The following is a 27,789-nucleotide window of genomic DNA, read 5'->3' on the forward strand; positions in this document are numbered from 1 at the left end:
TAAAGCTACTGTAAATCTGTAAGGATGCAAAAAATACATAGTTGAAGGTAGCAATGTTTTAACATTTTATTGAACGGATAGTGCTTTATGGGCTGTTTTTAGTGAATCCGTGAAAAAAAAAAAAAAAGATTGTACCTCATGTGTCTTTATTTATTCACCCTACAATCAAATTGCACAGTAGCATTTTCATTCAGTCCCTCAGGAAACTGATTTCATAATCAAGTTTTCTGCAATAAACTATTTTACACCAAAGTAAGTACATACACAAAATATAATGTGAAAGTGGATTGAGGATGTTAATATATGCTCAATGCAGTGCCATATAAAGATAGTTCTAAAGGAGTCTGCTTAGGTATTATAAGCGATGTATGTTAGTATATCCAGCACTAATACAGCTCTGTTGGTTTTGGTATAAATATCTTTATACGGCATTGCAGTGCACCGTGCAAACATATTCCATGAGAAAAAAATGTATTTGCTGACAGCAAAAATGGCTGTAACAAATGGGTCAGTAAAAAGCCCCCTGGCCATTAGAAGCTTCATTCTTCAAACATAACCTTTACATCCATCATCTTTCAGAAATCTTACTACATTTCCCCACATCCAAGTCTTTAGAAAGAAACATGCCTAGCAAGTATCAGCATATATTGAACATTACTCAAAATAGCATTGCCAAATTTGCCCTCAAATGTTTCAAACCCGTTGATCCCAGACCAGTAATGACACACAAACACAGAGTTGTCAGTTACTTAAGAAGTTTTGGCACAATCAGGGTAGGAACTGTAATTTCTTTAAAAATTGGCACATAGTTTGGATTGGGTTGGCTTGGACCTTGATCCAAAGTCTCAATGATAGTCTGCTTCATATCTTTGCTGGCATCGCCTCTCACTGTCAGCAAAGCTGCAATATGATCATCCCTGCCAGAGGAAAATGGTAAAACTGGCATTAGTAGGAAACTTCGCACAAGTAAGATTTTCATCAAAAATATTACTCAGTTGGCAAGCCTTTCACTCAGTTGCAGCAGGTACTTTAATTCTTAATCAGATCTCTAGTCCCTTAGAACTGGCTTTTCCAGCTCAATATAAAGTACTATTTTGGCTGTTCTTAGGGCTCTAAAACATATTTTATCCTCCCAAAACACAGAATGGAGGTATTTTCATTATTCATTTGCTGTACCACTGAGTGCTTAGGTACGTGTACCTCCTAAGTCCAGGTCACATACATTTTGTATTTAGCGTTATTTTTCATAAGAAAATGGCTACATTCTAAAATGTGGAAAATATAAACACATTTATACATTGTTTTTAAATTTGCCCAAGAATACAAAGAAACTATGATGTTATCTATGTAGCTATGTATCTATCTATCTTTCAACTTTGAGGGCAAAGAGAATTACCTGATATCTGGGTATTTACTGACTAAAGTTGAAACTTCCAGATAGAGCAGTGAAGGATCAGTTAGCTTGATAACCTCTGCAATGGCTTCAATGATGTCACAGAGTCCTTCAGTGTCCTCTCCAGAGCCCTGCAGGATGAAAAGTAAGAAAAAAAATAAATAAAAAAAATCACAAAACAAAAGCATCCCCCCCAATATCTGTAAACGATCCTTTAATTAGTATTTTGTCCCACAATGCTCTTGAATTCCCCAAGCAGCTGAATTTTCAGACATTAAGAAAACCAAATATTTGTGGGTTGTCACCATAAGCCTCTTCCCTCTTTCCTTGTTTTCTTCATCCACAGACCTACCCTCAGAATATCAGTAAAGTCATGTCTTACAAACAGCATGTTGTATTTATCCACGTGGTGATGTGTTCTAGTCTTTAACTTTTGCTAATTTGCCAGCACAAATATTGTATCATTAATATAATAATAACTGGTGTGAAAGCCAGATCTTTTCTGAAACATTACTTAAAAATTGGCCCTACATTAGCTTCCTTCTAGTCATTTGGCCACCAAGGCAGCTTTCAACAACCGATGAACTGTAATATCTATTTCATCTCTGGACTATTTTGGTGCTCTTAGTTCCAGGTCATCTGGTCCTGCTGATCTGGTTCATTTCATTTAATGGTTGGACTTGATGATCTTAGAAGTCTTTTCCAACCAAAACGATTCTATGATTTATTCCATAACCTTTTCTATCAATGCCTTAATCTGAAACAGATCTTCCACAGAATCCCACATAATGAAGGACTCTGATACAGGAGTTGCTGCAACACCTTCCACAGTGAGCAGAGATGAACGCTGCCTCCTCCCCCCCCCCCCCCCCCCCCAGTTTTTCAGGCTTTAGAGAAAGTATCTGCATTCATTTTGCATTTTGTCATCTGTTGGCCCTAGGAGCTTTCTGGCAGATTCCTGCTCTTTATGCAGTTGAAAAAAGATTTAGTATTAATTTTAGGCCCATCTTGTACATTGTTTCTCAAATATCTTTTTTTTGGCCTGTCTTTTCTATTTCTACTGCACTTTAAATGGAGTCAACATACTCCTCTTATTGATTCTAAATGAATACACTGCATTTACTTAGGCAATAAGTAACTGCATCTGTTCAATACAGTATCGCCCTTTCTTCCAGCCAGGAAAACCAAAGCCAATTTTTATGTTTTGGTAACAAACAACTGTTTGTTTGGGTTTTTTTTTTTTCCACTTATTACTACAAATTCAGGGTACTTATCTCTGTGAGGCCACTCAAATATTGAGCTGCAGAGAGCTGTATAAACACAACACAGTAGAAAACGGTCCTCAGGAATGTCAGCAGCAGGGCTGCATGCCTTCAGAAACTCACTCTGTGCCTCAGCTGGCTTCTTTGATCTTCACAAGTCACCCAACACGTGAGAGACATGGAGGCCTAACTCTACCCATTTTCCCCAAGCAGTAAACACATGTGGTTTATTCTAAATTACCAGGTTAAGAGTGTTACCCAAAGCAAACGCTTACAGCTGCAAGCTTCTTAAACAGAAATCTGAACTGTTCTGCTTCTTTGATCATTCTTTCTGCACCCTCTTTTCTCTCTTCTGCATTTTTGAAGGATATCCGTTTTAACATGATTGCTCTGATGTATTCCACAACCACTCTCCGATGGGCCTCAACAGTCATTGTCTGAAAAGAGAAGAAAAAGGTGGTGGATTATGGCAGTGATACCTGCAAATGCAGCCATTATGTTTAGTCTTTGAACAATTATTAGGCTTTGAAATGTGTATTTGCACTTGATCACCAGTACACAGTTTTGCTAATACTACACATTTTGCGTGGCTTTAGATTTTCGTAATGCTAACAAAAACGAAAATCTGTCCTTCCCTAACGAAAAGGATGTGCCAATTATCAGAAACTACAAACCCAAGGTATCTCTAATGACACGTCTGAATTATTTCTGAGGAGAAAGATAGAAGAACAAACATGAAATAATTTGGATGACCCTTAGAACAGACCTGTGCTTGGCTTTGCAGCCTTACTCTTTACATCTGGTCAAGGAATGACCAGCCATCACAGATGCTTCTGCTGGAGAACTCCCGTACCTTGCATAAAGCACTGCAAACCTCGCCTACGTTATCTGTGCTCTGGGCCAAGTCTGGCAAGAAGCCTGGAGAGCCAGCAGCAATCCCTTTCTCAAATCTTCCTTGACTGCTTTGCTGTTCTGCACTTGTCTTTTTTATAGGAAATAGCTGCTGGTGACTAAGTGAAGCATCTGGTATTGGTACAAGAGTAATGCTGAGGTTTGGAAATAAAGAATAGAACAAAAAAAAAAAATCTAAAACCTTTGCATGTTTTTTCAACTCTAATATAGGAAGAGTCCTTAAATCCCACAAGTCCTCAGGTCTTTGTTGTTTGTTGGGTTTTTTTTTCCCCCAAGCATGGTGGCAAAGTTACTTACAATTAAGAAAAAGCTTGCATAACAGGTAATCACAAACTTTTTATCATATTTTATTAGTATATATCAAGCTTTAGTTTCAATCAACACATGCTTCCACTTTCAGACAAAATGCTGGAGAAAGATTTCAGGAAAGGAAAAAGTCAAACAAGAAAAAAGAGAAAATGACAGATTGCAAAGTCCTGGAAGTCACAACCCTCACCCAGGAGGCAGAAAATGTGATTCGAAGTCCTGCTCTCAAGACTGTGCAGAAATACCAGAGTTTAGTGGTTCTTCAGGGATGACTTCTCTGCATTTGTGGAATTGATGCCAATTAAACAGAGGAAAATCAATTCCACAGAATAGAGTGTGGGAGACTGACATGTATACTCCATTCCACTGAGAAGTAAGTGAAGAAGAACACCTCTACTACCACTGAGAAAGAGAACACTCAAGAAGAGCCACTCAAGAAGAGCCACTCAATGAGAGGGCACGTGAGGAAAACAGCAAAGCAGAATGACTGTAAGATCTGGATCCCCCCTGTTCCAAAATAGCGTTCTACCTGTTGAGCTATAGTCTTTACTCAGGTGCTCTGTTCACGCGGCTTTTAAAAACTGGATTTTCAAAACAGGGTTAACCAAGAATATTTTGAAACCAGAAAAAAAAGCCCACCCCAAACAAGGGAAACAAAAAGTGTGTCCCATCCAGTGCTAGAACATACAGTGTCTTGTGTGGGAGATTTTTTTCACGCTAGGAGACAGTGGAATAGTAGGTATGATGAATGCAAAAAAAAAAGTGTTTGTGATCTTCTTCCCCATAAGGCAGCAATAAATGCTACATGATGAAACATATGTGGCTGCAGAGATTGGTATTAACACTGAAAGAAACTCATGCCAAGCACTATTCCAGATCTGGTTTGTTACTGTGAGGTAAAGAAAGCTGTCCCATGAATACAGACTAATTCTGGGACCAACATAACTTATTTTGTGTACTTTTTCTGGACTGAAAATGTATAATTCACATACATAAGGCCTCCAGGATCTGCAAATACTGAAGGTTAAGAGGTCATCAGAGAAACTTTGATCAGTCTCTTCTATTTCTTTAAGAGCTAAAGTAAGACAGAATAAGTGTATGATTTTGAGACTGTGTCTTTTAAGCATTTCTACTTAGTAAGAGGTTGTTCAAAGACATCACCTAAATCCTGATCTTGCTAGCTTCAAATATTTCCTAAATCTTAGGGAATCATAGAATGGTTTGGGTTGGAAGCGACCTTAAAGACCATCCAGTTACAACCTCCCTGCCATGGGCAGGGACACCCTCCACTAGACCACACTGCCCAAAGACCCATCCAACCTGGCCTTGAACACTTCCAGGGATGGGGCAGCCACAGCTTCTCTGGGCAACCTGTTCCAGTGCCTCACCACTCTCACAGTACGGATTTCTTCCTTATATCTAACCTAAACCTACCCTCCTATAACTTAAGGCCATTACTCCTTGTCCTGTCGCTACACGCCATTGTAAATCATTTAAGACATGCTATCTTAACTACACAAAACTGACTTTATTATTCTTTAATCTTTAGTATTATTGTACTTGTTTTTATCCTTTATTGAATTAGAGAAATCCAGACATCCTTCGACAGACTGCAGAGGGGGAAAAAAAAATAATAAAAATTACCTAACCTAGCACATTGTGCTGCTGTAACAGCACTTTAAACATGAGTTATGAATTTGTTAAACCTTATGGTACCAATTTAACTATGCCTCATTGCACATATTAAAAATAGGAATTACAGAGTGTGCATTTATAAAAAAGGTAATTACAGGCCAGCAAAACTAGTTTCAGAAGAGCTAATTTTATCTGACTACAAACTTCTGAGGAGAGGTAGAAAAGTAAAAGCTGGTAAGAATACAATCTAGTAACATGCCAATACATTTTCTGGACTAAATCCCGCAATTCTGATCTGTCTTTGACAATATTATATGGCCGTGAACAAAGAAGATGAGAGAGAAATATTAGATTCAGACTTTACAATATGATTATGAACATTTTTTCATTTCCAGTGATGAATCAATTCCAATTTCTGTATTCCAATTCTGAATTCCATTCAGTGTTCAGAAATGCCAAACCAACATGATATTCAGAGTACATTAGCAAAGCATCATAGAATATTTTGCACCTACCTTTTTATAAGGCTTTTTTATTTTTGCAAAGTCATTGAAATAATCCTCTACAGTGACACAGATGGTCCCCACTGCATTAGACCCCATCAACCACTTCTTTGTCATCAGCTCATTGAGATGTGGCTGAGAAGGTAACAAACAATTGATCAGAATAATTTTTTGACACTTTCATCGTATCAGTGCAGTTACAAAAAAATAGGAGACAATTTTAAGTGTCATACATTTCTAAACTACTTTCCTTCAAAAGGAATAAGCAGTTAGTGTAGAAAAATGATGTAATCAGTTGCCAGAATGACAGTTGCCACAGGGTGCTACCCTGACATACACACTGGGTGTACATGTAAACCTACTGCACTAACCTGAGCATTTGTTTCATATGAGTTCTCTAAAATCCTTTATTATGTTCTCAATTTAAATGTCTGTACTAAATAAAAAATTTAAGGTCCAAGGACAAAATTGGCTTAGGAGCTGATGATTCCAATTTTAAATATGAGGCACTTTTAAACTGTTGTGATAATGCAACTTCATGCTTGATTTCTTGAACTGCTACTGGCTATTCAGTTGCTCCTCTTTGATGGCCCCACAAACTTCCTGCGCCTATATGCTTTACTCCTTCCCCAGAACTCCACAATACATAATTCCAGTACTCTCTACGTCTACACACACATCTTGCTTTGTTCTTCCCAGAGGAAAAATTCTTCATGTATCAGAGCATGGTATTTTATAAATGATAATAGTGACATGAAGCTTGCGGTTAATGAATTTCAAAAGAATGGTCACTGCAGTAGATGGGAGTGTCTTCTCATCATCAACGAGCATAGTTAATGAGAAATAAAAGTTTTGCCTAAGAGCTCCAAGTTTAAAACAAACGCTTCTCCCACATCTTTCTTACTGTGAATCATTCAAGGTGTTTAAATTAGTTCAAAATATTATTACAAATCTAACAAGTGCCAGAGCATCTTCAGCTCCTCCATTTCTCCAGTTTCCCTGCCTCCCTTCCCCATACTCTTCATTCTTTTTAGCTATAAAAATATTTTTTTTTTCCCTGAGGGATTCTATACAAGAAGCAGCTACAATTCTTAAACATGCTAATTTCAGTCAGAATGGGCCCACCTTCAGAGTCAACTAACTATCTTAATTACAGGTGTACTGCACCTGTAAAAAGACAATAACAATATCAGCAGAAGTTTCCAAAATAATTCTTAAAACACAACTACATAAGACTAAGTACAACCTGCTAGAAAATACTCACTATGCACAAAGCACCTGCCTGAAGTCATCCTATGAAATTTAATTAAACAAACTTTCAGTCTCCTACATGCAAACTATACCAGTGAAGAACAATACTGGCATTTACTGGCATTTTGCTAGCACACCACATATAAAATATGTTTAGCAATCAAAAGGCTTCATAACTACTTCATTCCTGAATTATTTTTCCTTATGAAATAATACTTCTGGGGTTTTTTGAGTAAAGAAAGTTGTAACCTCTAAATCCATGAAGACTTCATCTAGCAGGCTAGAGCATCCTTCTTTGGCAATGATGTCTAAAGTCGCATCCATGCTCGTATGACTGCTTGACAACGTGTCTTCCATTTCAATTTTCAAGTATTTTCTTTTCAGACTGATTATAGATTCTCTGCGACAAAGAACAATGCTTTTCATCACCCAGTGATGCCCATTTGCATTGCTAATAAATTTTTGGAGTGCATACACAGAAAGAGACATACTAGTCTTATTTTTGGAAGGGGAAAGCCTTAATTTATTCTCCAGCATGATTTTAGAGTGACCAACCCAGACTACTTGTCTGTTGGTAACAATGTACTGCTGATTTGTAAACTTGAGAATGGCAGCAGATGTAGATGAACATGGGGTTGGATTGTTGAACACTGAAACGAGCAATGAGGATTTCTTTCTCCTGTTTTGATATTCTTAATTGAGCAAGCTCTACTCTTTACTTTTCTCCAGCTGAGTTTACCTTGATCACACTGCTTGAAGGTGAACCGTGAGAGATCAAATGTAAGAGAAGATGGCACTCCTCAGACAAACTAACTGAAATGACTTTTTGAAATTCTGAAAGTTGAAGATAAATTTTTCTTTGGCAATGAGTTTTTTTGAACAACAAGTAGATTTTTGCTGGTGAGGGGCAATGGCTTGGCTCACCAAAGGCAAGAGCAATCACACTATCTACCTCCTAAAATGGTAATATATTTAAACCTGTTGTCTTTGTTTAGTCAGCTAAACTATCTTAGCTGAAACCCTCTTTGTATACAAAAGAAAAGAAGGTCCTGGAAACATGCAATATTACAAATGAAATATCAATACTTATTTTTCTCACAATACTGCAAGAACATGCAGACTTACTTAAAGGTTTGACAGTTGTTGATGACTGCAATCATGTATTGAACATAGCATTGAGGATACTGACGATTTTTAAGATGTTCTTCTTTATACAACTGTGCTTCATCTTTGTACCTGTAACATATAAGGGAATGGCATTAAACAGACAGAAATCTGTAATAACTCAAGTACACCTGTCGGACCAAATGCTCCATAAGGGCCTGTTGGGTATTTAGAAGTATTTTATAAAGGGCTTGTTGCTCATGTGATGTTTAGTCTGTCTGTTCTGGGCAGAATGCAGCCAAGGAGGTGTTTTCTGTCTTCCTTATCAGAAAGTGATATAATTTTGAGATATAAAAGAAAGTAGAACTGACTCAAAAAATTAGAGGTGTTTGCAAAGAGGAACTGAAACTGCCAGAAGAACTTCTGCAGTGAAACTGGGGAAAGGATGAAGAAAGCAAGAAAAGGAAATGGAAGAAGAGCTTCGTTGGCATGGATGTGACAGGAGAAAGACAAAGCAATAAAGAAACATCCACAGGAAAAACAAGCATTGGAATTGCAGAAACAAAGAGAGGCTGAGGCAGGATAAAGCATTTATACTTTAAAAATTGCATTACCTGGTTAGAAATGAATTCATTTGTTGAAGACATAGAAGGAGTACCTTTGTTTTCAAATCTTCATTTATTTGAGCAGCCACCTGAAGATTCTGCTCAAACATCTAAGTTAAAAATAGTTTAGTTATAAAGATAGGCCTTTATCAGTGGTAAACCAAAGACAGAACTCCTATCTTGTTTGAGGCTGTCACTAGCACCAGCTTTACATGTGCTTTTTGTTTGGGTTTTTTTTTGGGGGGGGGGTTGGTTGGGTTTTTTTTTTAAACAAGTCCAGACAATTGCTGCTGACTAAACCAAAAATCACTACTTCCGTAAGTGTAATTCATAAATTATTGACAACCATTAATGCACGCTGCAGTTTTCTCCTGATACTGTCGCATTCTTTCTTCAGCAAAAAAGTATTTAGTATTTCTAATTTAGTAGGAATTTGGCTTTATAGTGGATCAAAGTTCTTCAGTCAGCTCCTGCAGCTAGTAATGAACCACCTTTTAACTCAATTTCCTTTGCTTTCCCCATATATGGAAGTAGTAAGTTCACATTAGTAAAGTAGAAGGAACCCCTAAACTTTAGAAACTCAACTTGGCACAAGATCTAGGTGACCTACAGGGAACTGTGTTTGAGAGGAGGGGGGACTGGAAAGGAAAAGTACAAAGCCAGATGGAAACATGAGCTGCTTTTATACTGAAATGATTTTTAAAGTTTCACTGTTACATGACTCTCAACACTGCAGCCTTTGACAGCATGACACTAGAGCCGATCAGCCACCAGTTTCTTTGACATCACACGCTTTCTGAAAAGGATTAGATGAAGTCAACCTTGGCACTAATACAAATGTGAAAGCATGTAGCAAAAATCCTGGTATAAGACAGGAAAAAAACAAAGTGGGAAACAAATGCAGGAAGAAGAGACCATCTATCTTTCATTGAAGGTACCTAACACACTATTTGTACAGAAAAATTTGAAAATGAGCATAAGCTGACATTTTTCTGATTGATAAAGATCACTTTAAAAACTTTCCATTTCTACTACTGACAGGGTGGTGCAGGTTGAGGGTGGTTTTTTTGGGTGGTTTTTTTTTTGTTTTTTTTGGGTTTTTTTTAAGATCTTAGAGTCTTATCTTTTCTGTTTTAAGGTTATTTAATAATTTGGACAGGCATTAATGTTAACTGAAGTAGTATTTAAACAGCAACATTTCTGATCTTCAGCAGAACTTTTCTTTCCAGTATTAAGGTGTTTGTATAATGAATAATTTATAGGAACAAATATGCGCATAACTCCCTCAGCACCATATTAACAAACAGTATTCTAATAGTTTACAAACATCTCATCTGGTAGGCTTATGTTACAAATTTACATGAAGAGACCTAAGTACAATACAAATATCAACTAAACAGGCTAGGAAAAATATGTTTCTAATCTACACCTAAAAAGAACTATGTCTCCAAGTGTTAAAGCCAAAAAGGCAAATAAAAACCTCAAAAGAAACAAACTCTCCAACTAACAACTCTACAGAAAAAAAACCCCCTATACTTCAATAGACATTGAAACAATGGCATTCCAAACAGGTTGGTTTCCACCCCCTCCCCATCCCTCCATTCTCCCAAATCCATGTACAGCTTCTGGAGATGTTCTAGAATAACCAAGTTCTCTTATACCTGAAAAACAATAGCTGGGAGCGTAGTCTGATAGTACCCATCTTGATCCGCTTCTGGTTCAGTTTCTTTTATCCAGTCTTTTTTATCTGTCTCCAGAGCTTTTCGTAGCCAGCCAATTATGTTAGACTACATTAAATAAAGCAACCAAGAAAAACCAAAGATATATTTTTTTAATTTAACACAACAAAAAACCCCATACTACAATATTTGGAATAGCAGCCATTGCCATTATGAAGAGTAACATAATAACAAATAATTGACCACTCTTATCATCCCTACAGGATATAGGTAACATAAACTAATTAAAATTTGCATCGACAAAGACAAAGATTAGTACTGGTAAACTAGTGATGTAGTTTGTGTCAAACTTAGGCATGTTTTGGAAGAGGAGTGCTCCAAACACAAAGAGCAAGTCAGTTTGTTAGAATCAACACGTTTACTAATTTTGGAAGCATTTATTAAACCTCACACTTTAGGTTTCAAGTGGAATTTTTCAACAACTGAAAAAATTAGGGTAATACTTAATGTAGGAAAATTAGCACATATCTGCTTGTAGTTCCTTTTACGTACATTTTAGGAAATTGATGCTTGTTACCATGGGGGACAAAACCTTCAGGATTAGATTAAATGAGTTGTGTTTCTTGGAACTTAAGTGCTGCAGAAAATAGTGATGGAGATAAAATAGTTGGATCTCCTCTCATCCATCAAGCACATTATACAGCAAACAGACATTAAGAACAGCTGTTTTTAGAGCTAGATTAAGCCAGTTTTCTGATCACTTGCATGACACAGATACCATGGACATATTTGCAAGAGTAGGTAGTCAAGACCAGCATGTTTGTTAAATATGCAATTGGATTCTTTGATTTCTGCCTATCTAAAATCATTTTGTTTTCAAAGGGTTGAAGGTTTCTGCCTCTTTTCTATTTTGTTCATATTTAGTTAAAACCCCTAGTAATATAAAGGTTTATTTTTCTTTCCAATGTATAACAGGTATACTAGTGTGCCCTACCATGCAAAATTAAACATAAGCAGTAGGCATGTACAGAAAGAGTGCAACAGTCTAAAGTAGGTTTTGTTTTGGTTTTTTTAATGTATTAAGTGAGTATCTTTCGGTCGAAGCTCCTACCAGCAGATAGGACAAAGGAAGAAACTGAAAGCTCTACAATCTTCCTGCACAAGAAAGGTTGTTGACCAAACGCAGACCTGTAGTTTTCTTCTCTTTTTGACTCGAGTGAATGGCCTGTCAGGTGCTGTATCTGCTAAGTACACAAGCACCATCTCCAATTACATGAAACAACGTACTTTGTTCCTCATAAGCATGGAACTGCTCTGATGAGATATGGTTTGCAAAGAAGAATTAATCTTTTAAGCCAACAACCCAGGGGACATCAACATTTTTTACTTTAAGATCATAAGTTACAAGAACTGTTTTTCAAGCTGAGGTGCTTGGAAAAAAAATCTATTAAAAATCGTTTAAAATCTATTAGCATTTTATTTCTCATGAAAATGAGACATTTTTATTGACTTAAACATCAGTATTTGTTGTTAGTTGCAATTAGTTGCAGTTAGGAAATACTTTAATTTACCCAAACAGAACTAGTTATATTTTGTTTATAAACAGTTTTAAACAAAACATCAAAAGAAATAACATGGAAGTGCAGGTGAGGATAGGTAGAAAATTGAACCAGGCTGAATCCTGTGACATAAATAGGCAGTTTCATTATTTTCTGCCTTAAAAAGAAGATACAGCCAAAAATCAAAACTCGCGAAAGAAAATCACTCTGTGTTTAACAGAATAGCAGCTTTGCTTTATTTTATTTATAGAAAATAAATAGACACAACAATGTTATAGAAATAATATTTTTCAGTACGTAGGGAAAAACATTTCTGAAAAACCAACATAGGTATATTTTTTCATCTTAAGAGGGGACAAAATGAATTCAAAGGCATTTCCTGAGTCAAACCAAAAGTAGCTTGAGAAAACAAATCAATGTGGTTTTTGTCCTAAAGGTAAGTGCAGAACAATAAACTGCTTAAAAGTCTTAGTAAAACTAATGTGAAGCAGAGTCTCTACTGGCAACTTCCTTGAGACATAACAAGATTGGTTCATATTACTCTGATGAATATCAAGCCCAAGTAGTTGCTGTTGCTGGACATGTTTTAGTCTCTAACACATCCAAAGCAGCAAAAAGTTTCCCTCCTCTCCTAAACTCTGGAGGAGTAGGAATTCGATTGAACAATGTAAGAACAGCAAGTCCGAAGTTCCAACTATCCCAGTCTCTGAGGCAATCAACAGTGGATCTTTAAAGAAAAATACATTTAAAAACCTGACAATCACATACTGATTCCTTTGCCATGTAGTTGACCAATTTCCAGTGACTCTTAGGATAACCAAGAAGCAGTGTCTTTATATTTAAGATGCACTTGAAATGGCATCCACAAAAGGAAATTATGCTCATGCAGCTGACAGGCATGAAGGGAAAAAGACAAAAAAGAATCGAACTGGCAAACGTGAACATCCTGATTACCTTGAAAAGATCCAATCTGTATCAAATGTTGATGTAGTTACTATAGGGACCAAGCTGCATTCAGTGGCTTTTAAGTACAGTAATACCTAACATACTGGCACTATGAATTTAGACACGTGACACTGGAATTCCCTCCTTTCGAGTAAAACATGATTAATACAATCTGTAAAGCATAATTATTCCTTTATAAATAAACCTACACATAGTATATGAAAATTTATAAAAGTAATGGTATCAAGTTCCCATTTGTCACAATAGTTTCCTCTGATGGAGGAACTGCACTGAGGCACTAATGTGGCTATACATTAATCTGAGGGTGTCTTTGAATTATTATTACTTACAGTAAGCGTTGACATATATTTGCTGAGAAGCTGGTCTACCACATTTTGTGAAATCAGAGGATTCAGAGAATTTACATCCACTTCAGGAGACAGTTCTGAATTTCCCATCATCTCTGTACTGAGTTTAGAAAAAAAAAAAAAAACCAAAACACAACAGACAGACATTGCACATTAGTAAAGAATGAAAGAGTTTAAAACTACGAAAACTATGCAGCTTTTTTTTTGTATGACCACTGTAAGGGCAATTTTCCAATATCTACATTTCAAAAAGTTCTTAACTGCAACAATAAATGCATTTACAAGGAATGTAAATAAAACTATATAAAAGAAAGAATAGGATGTAAAAGCTATAGCCCAGCATACATTAAAAAAAATGTTACAGACATTTTAAATATTCAACCCTTTCATGTGTTTCTAACTTATGTACAAGAATTAGTGATTGCTTAAGACTGCATAAAAGCCAACTGGTTAAACCTGTGGGCTCTTAATAGGGGCTACTTTTATGTCTTAAATTTCAGAGGTGATGACGGACAACTTGCACATTCTGAATTTCAGAATGGAAAAGATCTGTGAAAAGTATGAAATACTCTGCTCAGAGTTTCTCAACAGAGCTTCTGGTGTGCTACTTGTATCACATCCACATCAAAGCTAGAATATATTAAAAGAAAATCTACCAATGCTTCCTGCTATTGGTAGAGAATACATCTAATATAAGAGGAGGAGACATCTTGCATGCCAAATCAAAAGTGCACTTCACAGGTCCTGTATTATAACAGCACCATTAGCTATACTTGCTTGCAAAGGAAAATTCTTGATTTCATACGATTAGAAAGAAAATAGAGCAACTCTAAAAATATTTTCACAAAGATTATATAAAATTAATACTTTACAGAGATATTTTGCATCTATAATTTATAAGGTTATATAATGAATTGCTTGTGTAACTACAGCAAAAAACCAAAGCCATCCCAAAGTGCAACATAGCAAGAACTCTTAATATTTCATGCTCAAACAAATCAATAACTCAAAACCACACTATTCAGAGTGCTTTATTAACAGTTGATGGAAATATATTCAATCATAATAACATAAACTGTTTAACATTCCATTTCTAGTGTGCTCTTCAGGAAGAAGCTACAAATTGTATATTTGCAGTGGCCACTATAAAAAACAAATAGTGAATAATAAAAAAAATTCCTAAAGTGTTTTTTTTTTTATATTACTGCAAGTTAAAGTTGTTCTCTGGGTACATGCAATCAGTCAGCACAGTAGTGCTTCCATATCATGAAAAAAATCTCAAAACACTAAAAAACCCTAACAAACCATACGACAGCTAACTACTTAAAAACCAAAATTCTTGTCTTTGAAATCATAAAAACTATTATAACTGAACACTTCACATTCATAGTGTCTTCCTGAGCCTGTAGGAAAAGAGATTGAAGACATTTTAAGTGGTCCAAGCTATTCAGAAAACTGAATTCCATTCTGTTGCTGTTTACATAAAGAATACACGTAATAGCAGGACCTGCTATTCAGGCGTTATTCAGGGGAAACATGAGAAGCTGTTTGTGGCACTGTGCCAAACATTAGAAAATATTTCTAGCCTGGTTATACCACCATTATCTCTACTTCAGAAGGCCACAGAGACACTAAACCTTTCTCAATGCTTCTCAACCAAGCCCAAAACAACAGTCACAGGCTCCTACCTCTAGCTCCCAAAGACAAAATTTCTTCCTATAGACAAGATCTCTTTCCCGACTGCCACAACTCAAGCATCTGGGGGAAAGGAAGCGATAAGACAACTCTCCTAGGAGTGTCAGAAGGCTTCTAACCATAGAGAAGAGTTATTTCCCTTCAATAGAAAGTTTCTAATCAAGTTGAAATTTGAACCAGAATTGTATTAGCTAGAAACTAACATTTAAAAAGACTTCTATTCTGCCTCCTGTGCCAGGCTTGCCACCAATCCTGCTTTATCTGGTAAAAAACAGGTACTTGATCTAGAGACAGCGTCCAACTAGATATAAAGCACCATTCCTTTGAGTGAAGATTGTGGACACTTATCTGTAGCAATGTTGCTGAACTCTCTTAGCAATTTTGTCAACACTTGATCAGTATCTGACAAAATGATGTTATGAATATGTGCATTAGGATCTTACAAGACTTATATTTTCCCTAAAACACAGATTAGAGTCCTGGTCTCAACCCAGTACAGGTTTAGTAATAGCAGTATGTTTCCAAAGCTCTCATTGACTTAAATATGAAAGCAAAATATATCTAGCACAGTAAAACTGCATCCAACTCTAATATTAAAGGCTATTATTCCACATGGAGCATCACTTTATTTCTCAGCCATGAGCTGAATACAGTTCTACAAATAGCTTCCAGTACATGCTCTGGTAAAGTAGAACATGATTATTTTAAAATTCCTATCTTGCAAAAAATGGAAACACAAGTTATGCATAGCTTTCTCATCAATTCATCAAAATTTTCAATCAATTTCATCAAACACATCTCATGCTTCTCTTAATTGGTCAGTATTTTCTCAACTGGTTTTGAAGTGCAGCTGTAATATGTAAATACAAGTACAAATTTATATGTTCTCTCTAATATTCAATTACATTTAATAAAAGTAGAGAAAGATTAAAAAGGAAAAAACCAACCCTATCTTCCAGCAGACAAACATTCCACAGAAGTGAACAAGGAATGGAACAGTTTAGAACCTATTTTTTTATGCAGGGAAAAGAGGGTGAAATACCACAGACATGCAGTTCTCATGATGTCTTACAGGTCATCCTCCTTCACAGTTTATTATAAACATATCCCTACAGAGAATTGGTTATTGTATTGTTAAGAGATGTCCAGTGATTGAGATTTGGTAAGCTCTGCAAGTATCCCACTTGAACACTTTTCCCACTCAGAAGCCTGAGCTGATTTCTTCTTCCACTGTCCACTACAAATGTACACAACAGCTAATTATTGTCCTCATTATAACAGTTTATTGTAATCTGTAAGAATACAATTATTCTACTGCTCTTTCAAGGTTTTTTTTTTGGGGGGGGGGGGGGTTTGGTTTGGGGTTTTTTTGTTTTTAAAAGAAGAGCGAAACTCAAAGCCTTAATTTATTTTTCCTGACATATTTCCTCTAATTTCAATCATACTTGATACAGGGATATACAGGGGAGAAGTACATTCTCAGATATCTTCTACCATATCTACTGTTCTCACTATTTCACTTCCTTTACAAGATTCTGCCATCAGGTGCAACGAGCCACATAACTTGCTGTGGCAGGAATGATCCCATTTTGATTTGTTTGCTTTGCAAATAGATGCAACGCTGGCTTTGCTCCCTCCCTTTGCCCTTCCTATGAAGGAACAGATGGATTGAGAGAGCTTTAGCTCTGAATTATCTAACTCAATAGCAATCTGCTTTACTTTCTGGGGGAAGGTCAGAAGGGCAATTTTAAGACCAAGAATTGCCTTACGGGAACATCAGCCCCAGGACATAAATGAAGAACCGGCGAGCAGGATTTTTGCCAAGGCCATGCCCCTATAGGTAGAGGGATTCAAATATTTCTGATTTTCCTTCACTGTGGAGTTAGTCCTCTGGCTTTCTATTAACAAAGAAGAAAAGGCCAATGAACTCAGCTCCTTTATCTTATCAGTGGCTGTACCCTTATTAAGTAGCTGCATCTCTCATATATCCTGCACTGGCATGTAAGAGTACGCATTAGTGGGTGCTCCTGATTGTTCCTTGCAGGGAAGCAGAGGAACTTTGCAGTGGAGAGCAAAGCACACAGTTCTAAACACAAAATGAATCTTAAAGCTGGTTATAAAAATTCTACAGAACAGTATTATCTCCTACCTATTTGCTTTATGGTATTATACTCTAAATCTATCAAGCGTCCAATTTGTTGAATTAGTGAAATCGAACAATTGAAGATGACAAAGTGTACAGAGACTGAGTCAATGCCAGCTACTGAGAACAGGATTAGTCACAAACCACAGAAAGGCTAGCATTACTTTTCCCCAAACAAATCAGTTGCCCTAGTAACTACACGCCAGCAAAAAATAAACAGTTGCCATTTGAGCTGTTTCTACCTGGAGGATGAAAAAAAAAAACCAACAACAAACCAAACAAAACCCACAATGCTTAAGTTATCCCAACAAATCACACAACTCAAAAGAGTTTAAGAGTATCACAGGAGACAATCTGTAAGCAGAAATTCTTCTAAACAAACAAATGACCACACAGTTCTGAGAGAAAACCTGAAGGAAGTTCCTACATTCTTTCCATTTAACAGTAATGAAGCAACACTGAAACAATCCCAACCCCTGTAAAAAAGAACAATAGAAAGTTAATAACCATACAAATCTTCTGGGGCTGTGGCCAACAAACATTTTGTTTCACACACATGACTCAGTCTCTTCTGCTCTTCCCAATACTTCACCAAACTGACACACAAATACAATCTGACTGTAGCTACAAGCAGGTCTTTAACTGCATTAAAACTTTAAGCTTACAAAGCAACTCAAAAAAATCACACATTAGAAAATGCAAACAAGTTTTAAGGAACAATTTCCAGAAAGCAAAATGCATAACAAATACCAAACCAGCAAATTCTTTACTATTATTTCTCTTTTATCTTCTTATATGTAAACAGACATGCAAATATTAGCACATATACTGTGTTTTGCATGCTTACTCTCAGCTACTGCTAACAGAAGAGATATAAGGGGACCTTACCTTTTGTATGTATTTAAAACCCAAGTTAGAAGGCTAACAATCTCATTTGCTTCCAGATCCTCTGCAGCAAGCTCTTGCATGCGGGTAGACAAAGCCTGATGGTACATGTTAAGCAATTTGTTGAAAATGTCATAGTGTGGAGGAAAACATTGATCCAGCAGGGTCTTAGCCACAAGCAGGTCATCAAGGACGTATTTACGTATGATTTCTAGATGGCGCACAAGCCACATTTTGTCAGATTCTCTAGTATCTGCTTGAGTGCCTTCAATTCGTATGCTCACAGTTCTTTCCAAAATATTGAACATTTTTTCTTTCCACTTCTTTGGTCTGCCAGGAGGTATGAACCCAGTTTGTTTTTTCCGGTCTAACATGCGCCTGTCAATTTTCTCCTCCCTCTCAATTATCCTAACAACAGAAACAAGCAAGGTTGGATCTCGACGGACTGTAACAAGAGATCTTTGAACCACCATCCAAAGTTGCTTTGCCAGCTCCTCAGAAAGTTTCTGCATATCCCCAAAGTATGCATGGATGAGGTTCATGTCATGTGTGTTTTTGCTGTCCATGCGATACTGCTCATACATCAGGTTATCACGAGAACACTCTAAATCCATCAGTTTGCGATGAGCTTGCAGAAGTTCCCCTCGCTCAATCAGATCTTGGGTCTCTCTGACTATCTCTGGAACTGAAAGGCAGGCAAAGAAGAAGAAAAAACAAAGAGTAAAACAATGCAATCCAAATACAAAGAATAAATACAAGACAATAAAAGCACTAGGAAACAAGCTGGAGAACAGCTGTAGCAATTCGTTTGAAATAATTTAAAGGAAATTATTTTGAAGTATTGAAAAATTGTTAGTAAGTGCTATATGTCTTTATACATTATTAACTATAATGCTCCATTTTGATCAGTGGCTAAACAAAGATCATAGTGCCAACAGAATATAATTTCCTTTCTCTCCCTCTCCCCTCCTTAACAAAAAAAAAATCCATGAAAGTCTACTATGAACCAAATTGCAGTACTAGCTTTCTTGTATCTAATACAAAAGGCTTTTAACTTGCCTAAGTCACTTACCTGTTGAACCTGAGGCTGCATATACCCAACAAATACTGAATTTTACCTCCTTGAAGGAACGGTTTTTGCCTGCCTAAGGCACAAAGGAAGAACAGGGATAGTTACCTATGCTGCTAAGCTATTTAGAAGATTTTTTTTTCTTTATTATTTTTCAGTATTTGAGGAATACTATAGAAGAGGATTAGGATCCTGTGGGGAAAAGAACTGAAAATTCTCAGCAGAAAAATTGTCACTGCAAGAAATGCAGCTAGTGACAAAACTGGCAGCCCCAAAAAAGGCTTGAAAAGACAATTATACACAATCATTAATCATGATGAAAACTACTTGGGTTTATAGAACATTTGTTTTGCTTGGAGTGAAGTTATCATCAACTATGCTGTTTATCAACTATACTGTTTAACAATCCCAGGAGGAGATGCTTCACACTAAAAACCTCTCAGAATGCCAGAAAAGAAAAGGCTTATTGTCTCAATTGCATTCATCAGTGTAAGAGAAAACAACACCCCCAAAATAACTCAGCATTGCAACATACAGAATTTTGTTGTCCTTTGTTTTTTATTGCTAGACATTGCATGTAAATACAACTACATTTCTTTAAGTTGCACACCGTAGCCCATTTTGGTACTGTAGCAGTTAGATACACTCTTACAGAGGTTAAACAAATCAACCTGGTATGACTGGGAAACAATTTTTCTTTATATGCACATTTTGTGAATTACTATCAGGAGAAAAGAGGAAAGAAAAGACTATTTAAATAAAACCACAGGGGTATCATAGCTTTAGCTCCCATTACAGGGGTAAAATTCTTAAAATTACTTATAAGCAGAAAAGTTCTGGCAAGGAATTCACCCTGATTCAAGATGGAATGTGCATCAAAAAGGCTGCATAAAAGGACAGAGGTAATCCCATTTTCTTTATCTTTACAGTATTCATTATATGACATTAATCTTACTTAATTTTGCAAACCTTCGCAGTTGTGCAAGGAAGAAATGTCTCCCATGTATAATGCCTTCATGCATGAGTTGGTGTCTGTGATTGTGCTGCCTGCTTCTGAAGCAGGGACTGTGCACAGTTGAAACTGAACTTCAGGTAGTTTATACTTATAACACTAATGGAAATCCTTGAGGCTCCTAACTGTTGTGTGAGAAAGATTGCCAGGGAATCTGTGACTTGAGATCTTGCTGTTTCATATTTTGCCTTTGTTTGCAAAAAGGTTTTGCTTCCTAAAAACATTTGGGACTATTTTTACCCAACAGGCTTGCTGTAGGTGCCCAACTTATTGGCAACATTCCAGATCTTTCAGAATTTTCTTTCTGTACATGCCACTTGCACATTTCATTTTTTTTTTTTACACTAAACATGTTATTCCTGCTACTGATTGCTAGCAAGAAGCTTTTGTGACTTGTGTTTGATGATGAGACAGGCCAGACTAGAAGTTCTTGCAGCATAATTTAGACTCAATATACATCAAATGGTTACCAGCTACTTCCCTGAACGTGATGTGTACGTGACTCTTCCTTATTTCTTCGTTCCCAGTGATGCTTAAAGTTCTCCACATTATTTGATAACCTTACAGCTGTTAGTAGCATTTTAAAGTGCTTTCAGTATGTATGGGTTACATAAAGAACATTAGATTACCTGAAAAGATGTTCTTGAGATTTTCTACAGCAGCTGCCAGTTGGCTATGTTGCACTACAGCATCCTTAACATCCTTGAGGTTTTCGATGGTGTTGATGCTCTGTCTCCAGTCCTTATTGACATCTATCAAAGACTGCTGAATGTCCTTTACGTCATTCAGTGCATTGTGCAGTTGACTTAAACCTGTTCGTACTCCATCTAACTGTGACTGGATTGCTGCCTTAAATACAAACAAAAAGACTAAGAACCCATACTAATAATTATAAATTCTGTATTTTCAACACTTCTCAAGCATTAATTTTCATTTCATTATCCAACATTTTCAGAGGAAAAAAACCTGAAAAGGTAATATTATAGCTTACTCTGTGTGTAGACACATATTTTTTTTGTTTGTTCTGAAGTTGTATCCAGTTATAAAGGACCTAGATACAACTGATTCACCCACAAAGCTAACATAGGAGCTCAGGCAGATAGATCATCATTTTTATAAACCTATACTAAACTGGGATCATGGGATGGCAGAATGAGATTTCTTTGTGTTTCCTTCTTTCCTTCATAAATTAATTTCAAAGGGGGATATCAGAAAAAAATGATCTGGATGTTTCAACAGAATGCTTGGTATGTACAGATTCACAAAACATTTTACCAAAGCAATTATAATGTTTGACTGGCAACTGAAAGTGTTCTTAAAAAATTTAATTCTGAAATGTTCTAACCCCCCCCCAAAACAACAAAAAACATCAAACAAAACCAAACCAAAACCAAACCCTTTGGCCTGTCCTGCCTGAAAGCAAAAAAAATTTCAAAAGGAATTCAGTCAAAACAAAAAAAACAACAAAAACCCCAAACTGAATAAAATTTCAACACTATGAAACATCAACAATAAGACCAACAATCCAACTACTAGATTATTTTGGTGTAAAGAGAGGTTATTGAAATAGATGTCTCTTGTGACAGGTGACACTTGAAATGATGACTCTTCAAACAGGCTTAGTCCTGAATATGATTTCACAGTCCAGACACCTTACAGAAAATGCATTATAGTGCATATCTGAGTGAAAGAAATCAGATCACATCCACAGCATGGTTTTTATATATGTATTTTCAAAAAGACGTGACTAAGATGAAATCAGGTGTGTGGAAAAAGAAACTGGAAATAACACAGTTCAGAAGATAAGCCAAAAGTAAGACATCAGTGAAAACTCTGTTGCATACCTCAAAGACTTGAAGTAACCAGTAAAGAAATGAGGCACTAATTGTTTTGCTAAGCTCAAAATACATTTTTTTTCCCATACTTTTAAGGCCAAAAAGCTTATGCAGTCACGGAACTTTCTGTCTAATACTAGAAGCCAAAGAGGAAATCCTGGTAACTATGAACATTTATTGTGTTTTAAATGTACTGGGAAAGTCCCAGAAAAAATGCAGTGATTCTTAAACTACTGCTATTTATGTACTGTCACATTATGACATGCTGATTTTATTGATAAAAATGTATTTTCCTGTCAGACTCAGTACAATTAAACAGTGGTAAGGCATTTTTATACAATATCTATATACAGAACTGCCACATTAACACATTTTTCCCTACAGATACAGAGATAATTAAGATACTCAAACATTCAATATGATACTCAAACACAATCTTCTGAAGCTGACCATAAAGTTAAAAAAAAAATTTAAAAAAAATCACATGATCATTAAATGTTCAATACTTTTGATATGCTATTTCAATTTCCTCTGAGGCAGATCTTCTAAGTATTATGTATTCAATTTTTTTACTACTTATAACTTTGGCAGAAACTTGACTATGTTAAACAGAAACAATCACTGATCTTGGCCACCGACAAAAATGGCCAAGGAAAATTCTAAAACCAGGCACCCACCCATGTTCGGTTTGTCTTCTAATAGTCAGTTGGGGCCGGGCAGAGGTGGGGGGGGCAGGGAGCAAGGCATGTCCTAGCCTTGTGGATTTTGCTTCTTAGAATGCATATTCATCTTAGATGAGACTCACCATCACTGTATTACAAAAATGAAAAACAGGCCCAAGCCATCCTAGGAACAGGGCTCAAAACTTAATTTTTATCTCTTTTCAAGTGACAGCCCTCAACATTAAGTCATGGAACCAGGGTCCTGGCTGCCTGGTCTCCCCAGCGGCTTGGTTCAAATTCATGATTGCACAGGAGCTAAGAATCAAAAGGTAGAGGACTCAAGCATGTTTATACTCAGGAAAATCCATGACCTAGGAACTCTCCTAGGATATGTATACAGTATTTCTTCAGGGTGAGAGAAAATCAAACCCTAAGTTCTCCCATTGACTGAATAAGCGCACAAGCAAAGACAGTTGTCAATGCTGATAACTTTTCAGGCTCTGGAATAGAGTCCAAGCAGCTCTTCACCTACATTTTGGACTGCAGAGCCAGAAGTGCCAGCCTACAGTACTAGCTCGAGCTTATCCACCCATCATTTCAGAGTTCCGCTACATACCAACCCTTAAAAATACTGCTTCACTAGTATTTCTAACAGGTATTTCTGACCATCTATAGATGACTGAAGTTAAGCCGTTTTCCTTAGGTGGCCAAGGAAACTTCCTAGCCATAAAGTGGATTTAGGCATTTACAAAAAACTTACAGAGTTTAGTCATCACTGTCTGTAGAAGCAGTGAGTAGGCAAATGACTATGCTCATGTATTATAAATAGATCACAGTAACTAAACAGTTGATCCATTCTTAATAGACTCCACTATATTCTTCCTGCCTTAAATCTGAAAAACCCAGTCCGAGTCAACAGGAATATTTCTGTTTCTATGCTACAGCCAAAAATTAACATCTAATTTGCTAACAGATTTTTTTCCACTATGAAAGAAGACAAGTTGTCTTTTACTTCACACTGACTCCCACAAAGATGGAGCCATCAAACAGCTGTAACATAAAAACTAACTTATTCTGAAACATAAGAGTAGATACAGTGTATACAAGCTATTTTTATCTGGTAAACTCAAAAATATTTCCCAAAACACTGTTCTAAGGCTCTACTCCAATTACTTAATATAGTAGTCTAAGATGACTGTTGGGTAGTGAGCACCACTGAAGGAAAAAAAGCCACAGAACTCAGTAGCATATAGACACTAAACATAGGATGACCATAAGTCTGTGTGCGTGGGTGTGCATGTGTGCACTTACATGTACACATGTGAAGGAGGGGGACAATTATAGAGTACACTTCCACAAGAGACAAGAATGTGATAGATTTTAGCTATGTTCCATAAACCCACGTAAAAGTCAGAGACTAAACCGACTGATTTTTTCAAATGCAATCATCAATTTTCTGTTACAAGTTCAGTATTCAAACATTAAGACAAAGGTTTGTTGGCTGATAGGCTATACAGCATGAGGGTAGCTGTCCACATATAAACTGCAGAACTTACAGGACATAAGACCACTTGAAATGCTTGAATAAAATTTCAGTAAGATTACAGCATTAGTTTATGTTACCTTCAGGATGCAAAGTTTCTGTTTTGGACACAGAGCAAAAATGAAAGTCCATGGTTTAAAACTATCTGGATCAAAATGTAGAAGGAAAAAACAGAAGGAAAAAAAAAGAAAGTACATTCATGCTGTGCCATGGACATTCAGGTTTATTAAACTTTGTACCTTGAGTCGAGCTTCTACCGAAGCCTTCTTACGAGCTTCCCTCCTGCGATACTGCTCCACTTTATCCAGCTGATCAGGACGCTGAAGCATTCCCGCTACTCTCTGAACAGCTGTTGCAACTGCTTCCCTATCTGTTTCCTCCATTGTTGATGAGGACCTCAAAATGCCCTCATAATTTAAAAGTACTGAAAAGAAATATGACATTTTTAGAAAATAAATTTTCATTTGATGGCTATGTGTCATTTCAAAGTCAACAATTTGAGAACTAACTTTGGCTATAAAAACTGCAACTTGACAGAAGCCTAATTAGAAAGCATTACAAACAGAAGTAATTGAATTCCAAAAGAATCACAGCTGAAGTCACTGAACCCTGTTTCATTAGTTTACCTGAAATGTTCTCTGGTTACTGTTTTTTTCATTTATCTTGCTCTCTGTAAGTTTGTATCCAAAAAGAGAACAAACAACAACAAAAGAACAGTAAATCTTAATTAAAAAAAAAACCAAACACAAAAAAACCCCAAACTCTATCTTACCCTAGAGAAGGTTTGCCTATTAAAAGGGGAATGAGATAAGCACAAAGAAATCTTGTGGCAAGTCCAAGCAAAAATCCTAACTCTTCCTGAACTAGAACCTGATAGAGCTGGAAGAACCATAGTACCCCTGCAACAGCTCAAATTTGGTACCAAAAGTGTTGAGAAACATAGCTGTGGAAGCTTCAAATCCAGAGACTTAACTAAAAATGACTTCCATTTACACTTCTGATGGATGATTTTTTTTATTCCCTACACTTTGTCTTCAGTTCTTCCCACAGCGTCAGTCCATCAGAGGTGCGGGTCTGCAAGGAAAAATTAACCAAGTATTTCACCTAAGTCTCCAGTGGAACATCTAGTGAAGTCAAGACATGCATGCAAACTAGTATTAGATTTAAAATGCTGAAAAGACAAAATTTGCCAGCCATCAAACCAGACCTGTTCTCTCAAGCTTAATTTGCTAATAATAGAAGGCAGGGATGATCCCAGCCAACAAAGATGCAAAAACATAATGTCGAAGAACTCTAAAGAACACACCTGGAGTTCCTCATTCCTTCCAAATGGAAAGGAACACTTGTCTTCACTCTTGGAATCAAATAGAACATTTTAGGTTCTGCTGCCACGACTACAGATTATACTCTCTCTCATCTCCATATTATTCCTTGAAAGTATCACTTTCAAAGCATCACTTAATCTCAACAGATTAATTGATGAAGAACTGTACCAGGTGCACCAAAGTGGAAGGGCAAAAGTGAGAAAACCCACGGGTCAAGAGAAAGACAGTCAACAGGCAAACCAGTGCCCCAGCCAGTCTCTGAACAATGGCCACCCTGGAAGCCACCTCCCCTGCTTTCTTCTTCCTCTATCCCATTTTTTACTGCTGAGCATGACATTATATGGTGGGGAATATCTGTCTGGCCAGTTTGGGTCAGTTGTCCTGGCTGTGCTCCCTTCCAATCTCTTGCCCACCCCCAACCTACTCAAGGGGAGTGGAGGGCTGAGGAGGAAAAAGAGAAAGCCTTCACAGTGTGCAACCACCCTTTGTCAACAGTCAGAACACCGGTGTGTTATCAACACGTTTAGCCACAATCCAAAACACAGCACCATACCTGCTGCTATGAAGAAAGTTAACTCTACCCCACCAAGATCTTGTACAGCATTATTAGAATTAGTCATTTTAGAACTTAACAAGGTTAAAAAAGATTACAGGCAAGGACTGCCTAGAAGCTAGTCTGCAAGACCCTAAGTCTGTATCTCAAGTTCTTTCATCCAATATCTCAAGATCCGTACCTCTACTATCTTCAAAAGTTACATGCATAAGCATGCACTTATTTCAGAATTATTTCTATTGTGTAAACTCACGGCCTGCTTTACTTCCTCAGCTGTGCAACCATATCCATCACTTCTCTGCTAATGGCCTATTTACTTCAAATGATGTTTGATTTCCTATGCTACATCTCAAGGTGCAGAATCTATTCCTACTACTCACACTTCTGAATGTTCAGTTTTTGTTGAGCTCAATCCATTTCCAAGTTATCAGGACTATAGCTACAATTAAAAGTTAGTTATTTTAAAATACGCATTTATTACAGAAATGGTATCTGCAGTAGAGAGCTTTATGCTGAATTACTGCCTTTATTAACAATTCTGGATACATTTGACAGAGTTATGAAGTCACAGAGCCACTACCGAGGCACACTAAGCAGAACTCATAAACAAAATTAGTAATCAGTATGCTGTAATCTCCTAACCGATTACACACTAAATTGCTGAAGTAGAGAGGTTGTTGCACAACTACTAACCATTCAAAAGGAAGAGCAAACTTTAAGAAACCATGCCAACTTTACACAGAGGCTGTTAGCCAAACTCACAAACATCTTCAGAGCTACGCACTGGAAGAAGCGAACAAAAGAAAGTCCCGAGCGCTCTTGGAAAGGCTTCAGCTGCAAGCACGACCTCCTCCCCCAGACTCAAGCTCCGGCCAGGAGCCGAGAAGCGAGCCTGCGGGGATGATACGCTCGCAGCGGGAGGCCACTGCTCCTCCAGAAACGAGCTTCTGAGCTAGAGGCACGCAGGGACACCCAGGTGTGGGGCACAACCTCTCAAAGCTTGGAGGAGGCTGCGGCAGTCCCCGGCCGACAGCCCCAGCTCCGCCCGCGCAGCCCGGCTCCTCCCGGCCGCGCTCCCTTACTGAGGCGGCTCAACTCGCATTTGCATCGATGCAGGTGCCCGTTCCTGCCGGGCAAAGGCCGGAGACCTGCCCCCGAGCACGCAGGCGAGGCTGCAGCCCCGCCACGCCGAGTTCCTTCGGCCTCAGCAGAGACCCGCCGACGGCGGCCGCGCCAGAGAAGCCCTCAGTACCCCGTTCGGCCCCACCATCCCGAGGGGCTCACCGGATCGGATCGGCCTGGCCCGGCCCGGCCCAGCCCATCCCATCCCCCCGTCCGCTTCCCGTTGTGCCAGAATCGGGCCGCCACCGACAGCACCAGCCTGACAGGAGCCGGCACGGCGGCGCTCACCGGCCGGGGCGCTGGCACAGGGCCAGCGGCAGGGGCAGAAAGAGCCGCAGCTGCCACTTACCGGCTGCAGCCCGCCCCTCGGGAAGGTACTGACAGTACGCCACTGCGCACGCGCCAGGCGCACGACCCACCCCC

At 37.7% G+C, this 27,789-nt stretch overlaps 1 protein-coding gene across 5 annotated transcripts; it reads right to left on the reverse strand.

The window, feature by feature from the left end:
• Nucleotides 1–41: 41 nt before the first annotated feature.
• EXOC3 (exocyst complex component 3) lies at nt 42–27,765 on the reverse strand. 5 transcript variants are annotated; one of them, XM_075744629.1, is made up of 14 exons: nt 27,716–27,740; nt 24,993–25,440; nt 24,606–24,790; nt 20,956–21,175; nt 18,249–18,930; nt 13,505–13,622; nt 10,633–10,758; nt 8,981–9,081; nt 8,388–8,498; nt 7,512–7,662; nt 6,024–6,146; nt 2,931–3,092; nt 1,397–1,524; nt 42–917 (listed from the first exon to the last, which is right to left on the reverse strand). In XM_075744629.1, exons 3-14 carry the CDS (start codon nt 24,747–24,749, stop codon nt 746–748), a joined length of 2,238 nt encoding a protein of 745 aa, XP_075600744.1. In that variant the 5' UTR covers nt 24,750–24,790; nt 24,993–25,440; nt 27,716–27,740; the 3' UTR covers nt 42–745. The 5 variants fall into 5 exon arrangements, with proteins under 5 accessions (XP_075600744.1, XP_075600747.1, XP_075600743.1 ...); XM_075744632.1 differs by lacking the exon at nt 24,993–25,440 and having other exon boundaries at nt 27,716–27,765; XM_075744628.1 differs by lacking the exon at nt 27,716–27,740 and having other exon boundaries at nt 25,340–25,440.
• Nucleotides 27,766–27,789: the final 24 nt, after the last annotated feature.

The sequence above is a fragment of the Balearica regulorum genome, chromosome 2 (assembly GCF_011004875.1).
Source record: "Balearica regulorum gibbericeps isolate bBalReg1 chromosome 2, bBalReg1.pri, whole genome shotgun sequence".
Classification (NCBI taxonomy): Eukaryota; Metazoa; Chordata; class Aves; order Gruiformes; family Gruidae; genus Balearica; species Balearica regulorum.

What these genes read in the sequence shown, in the direction of transcription:
- EXOC3 (XM_075744627.1), bottom strand. An exon ending in TCCCAGCTATTGTTTTTCAG is followed by an intron (nt 9,082 to 10,632) that starts GTATAAGAGAAC and finishes TTTTTAACTTAG; the next exon opens with ATGTTTGAGCAGAATCTTCA. An exon ending in AAGTCTTCATGGATTTAGAG is followed by an intron (nt 6,147 to 7,511) that starts GTTACAACTTTC and finishes TTACCTTCTCAG; the next exon opens with CCACATCTCAATGAGCTGAT.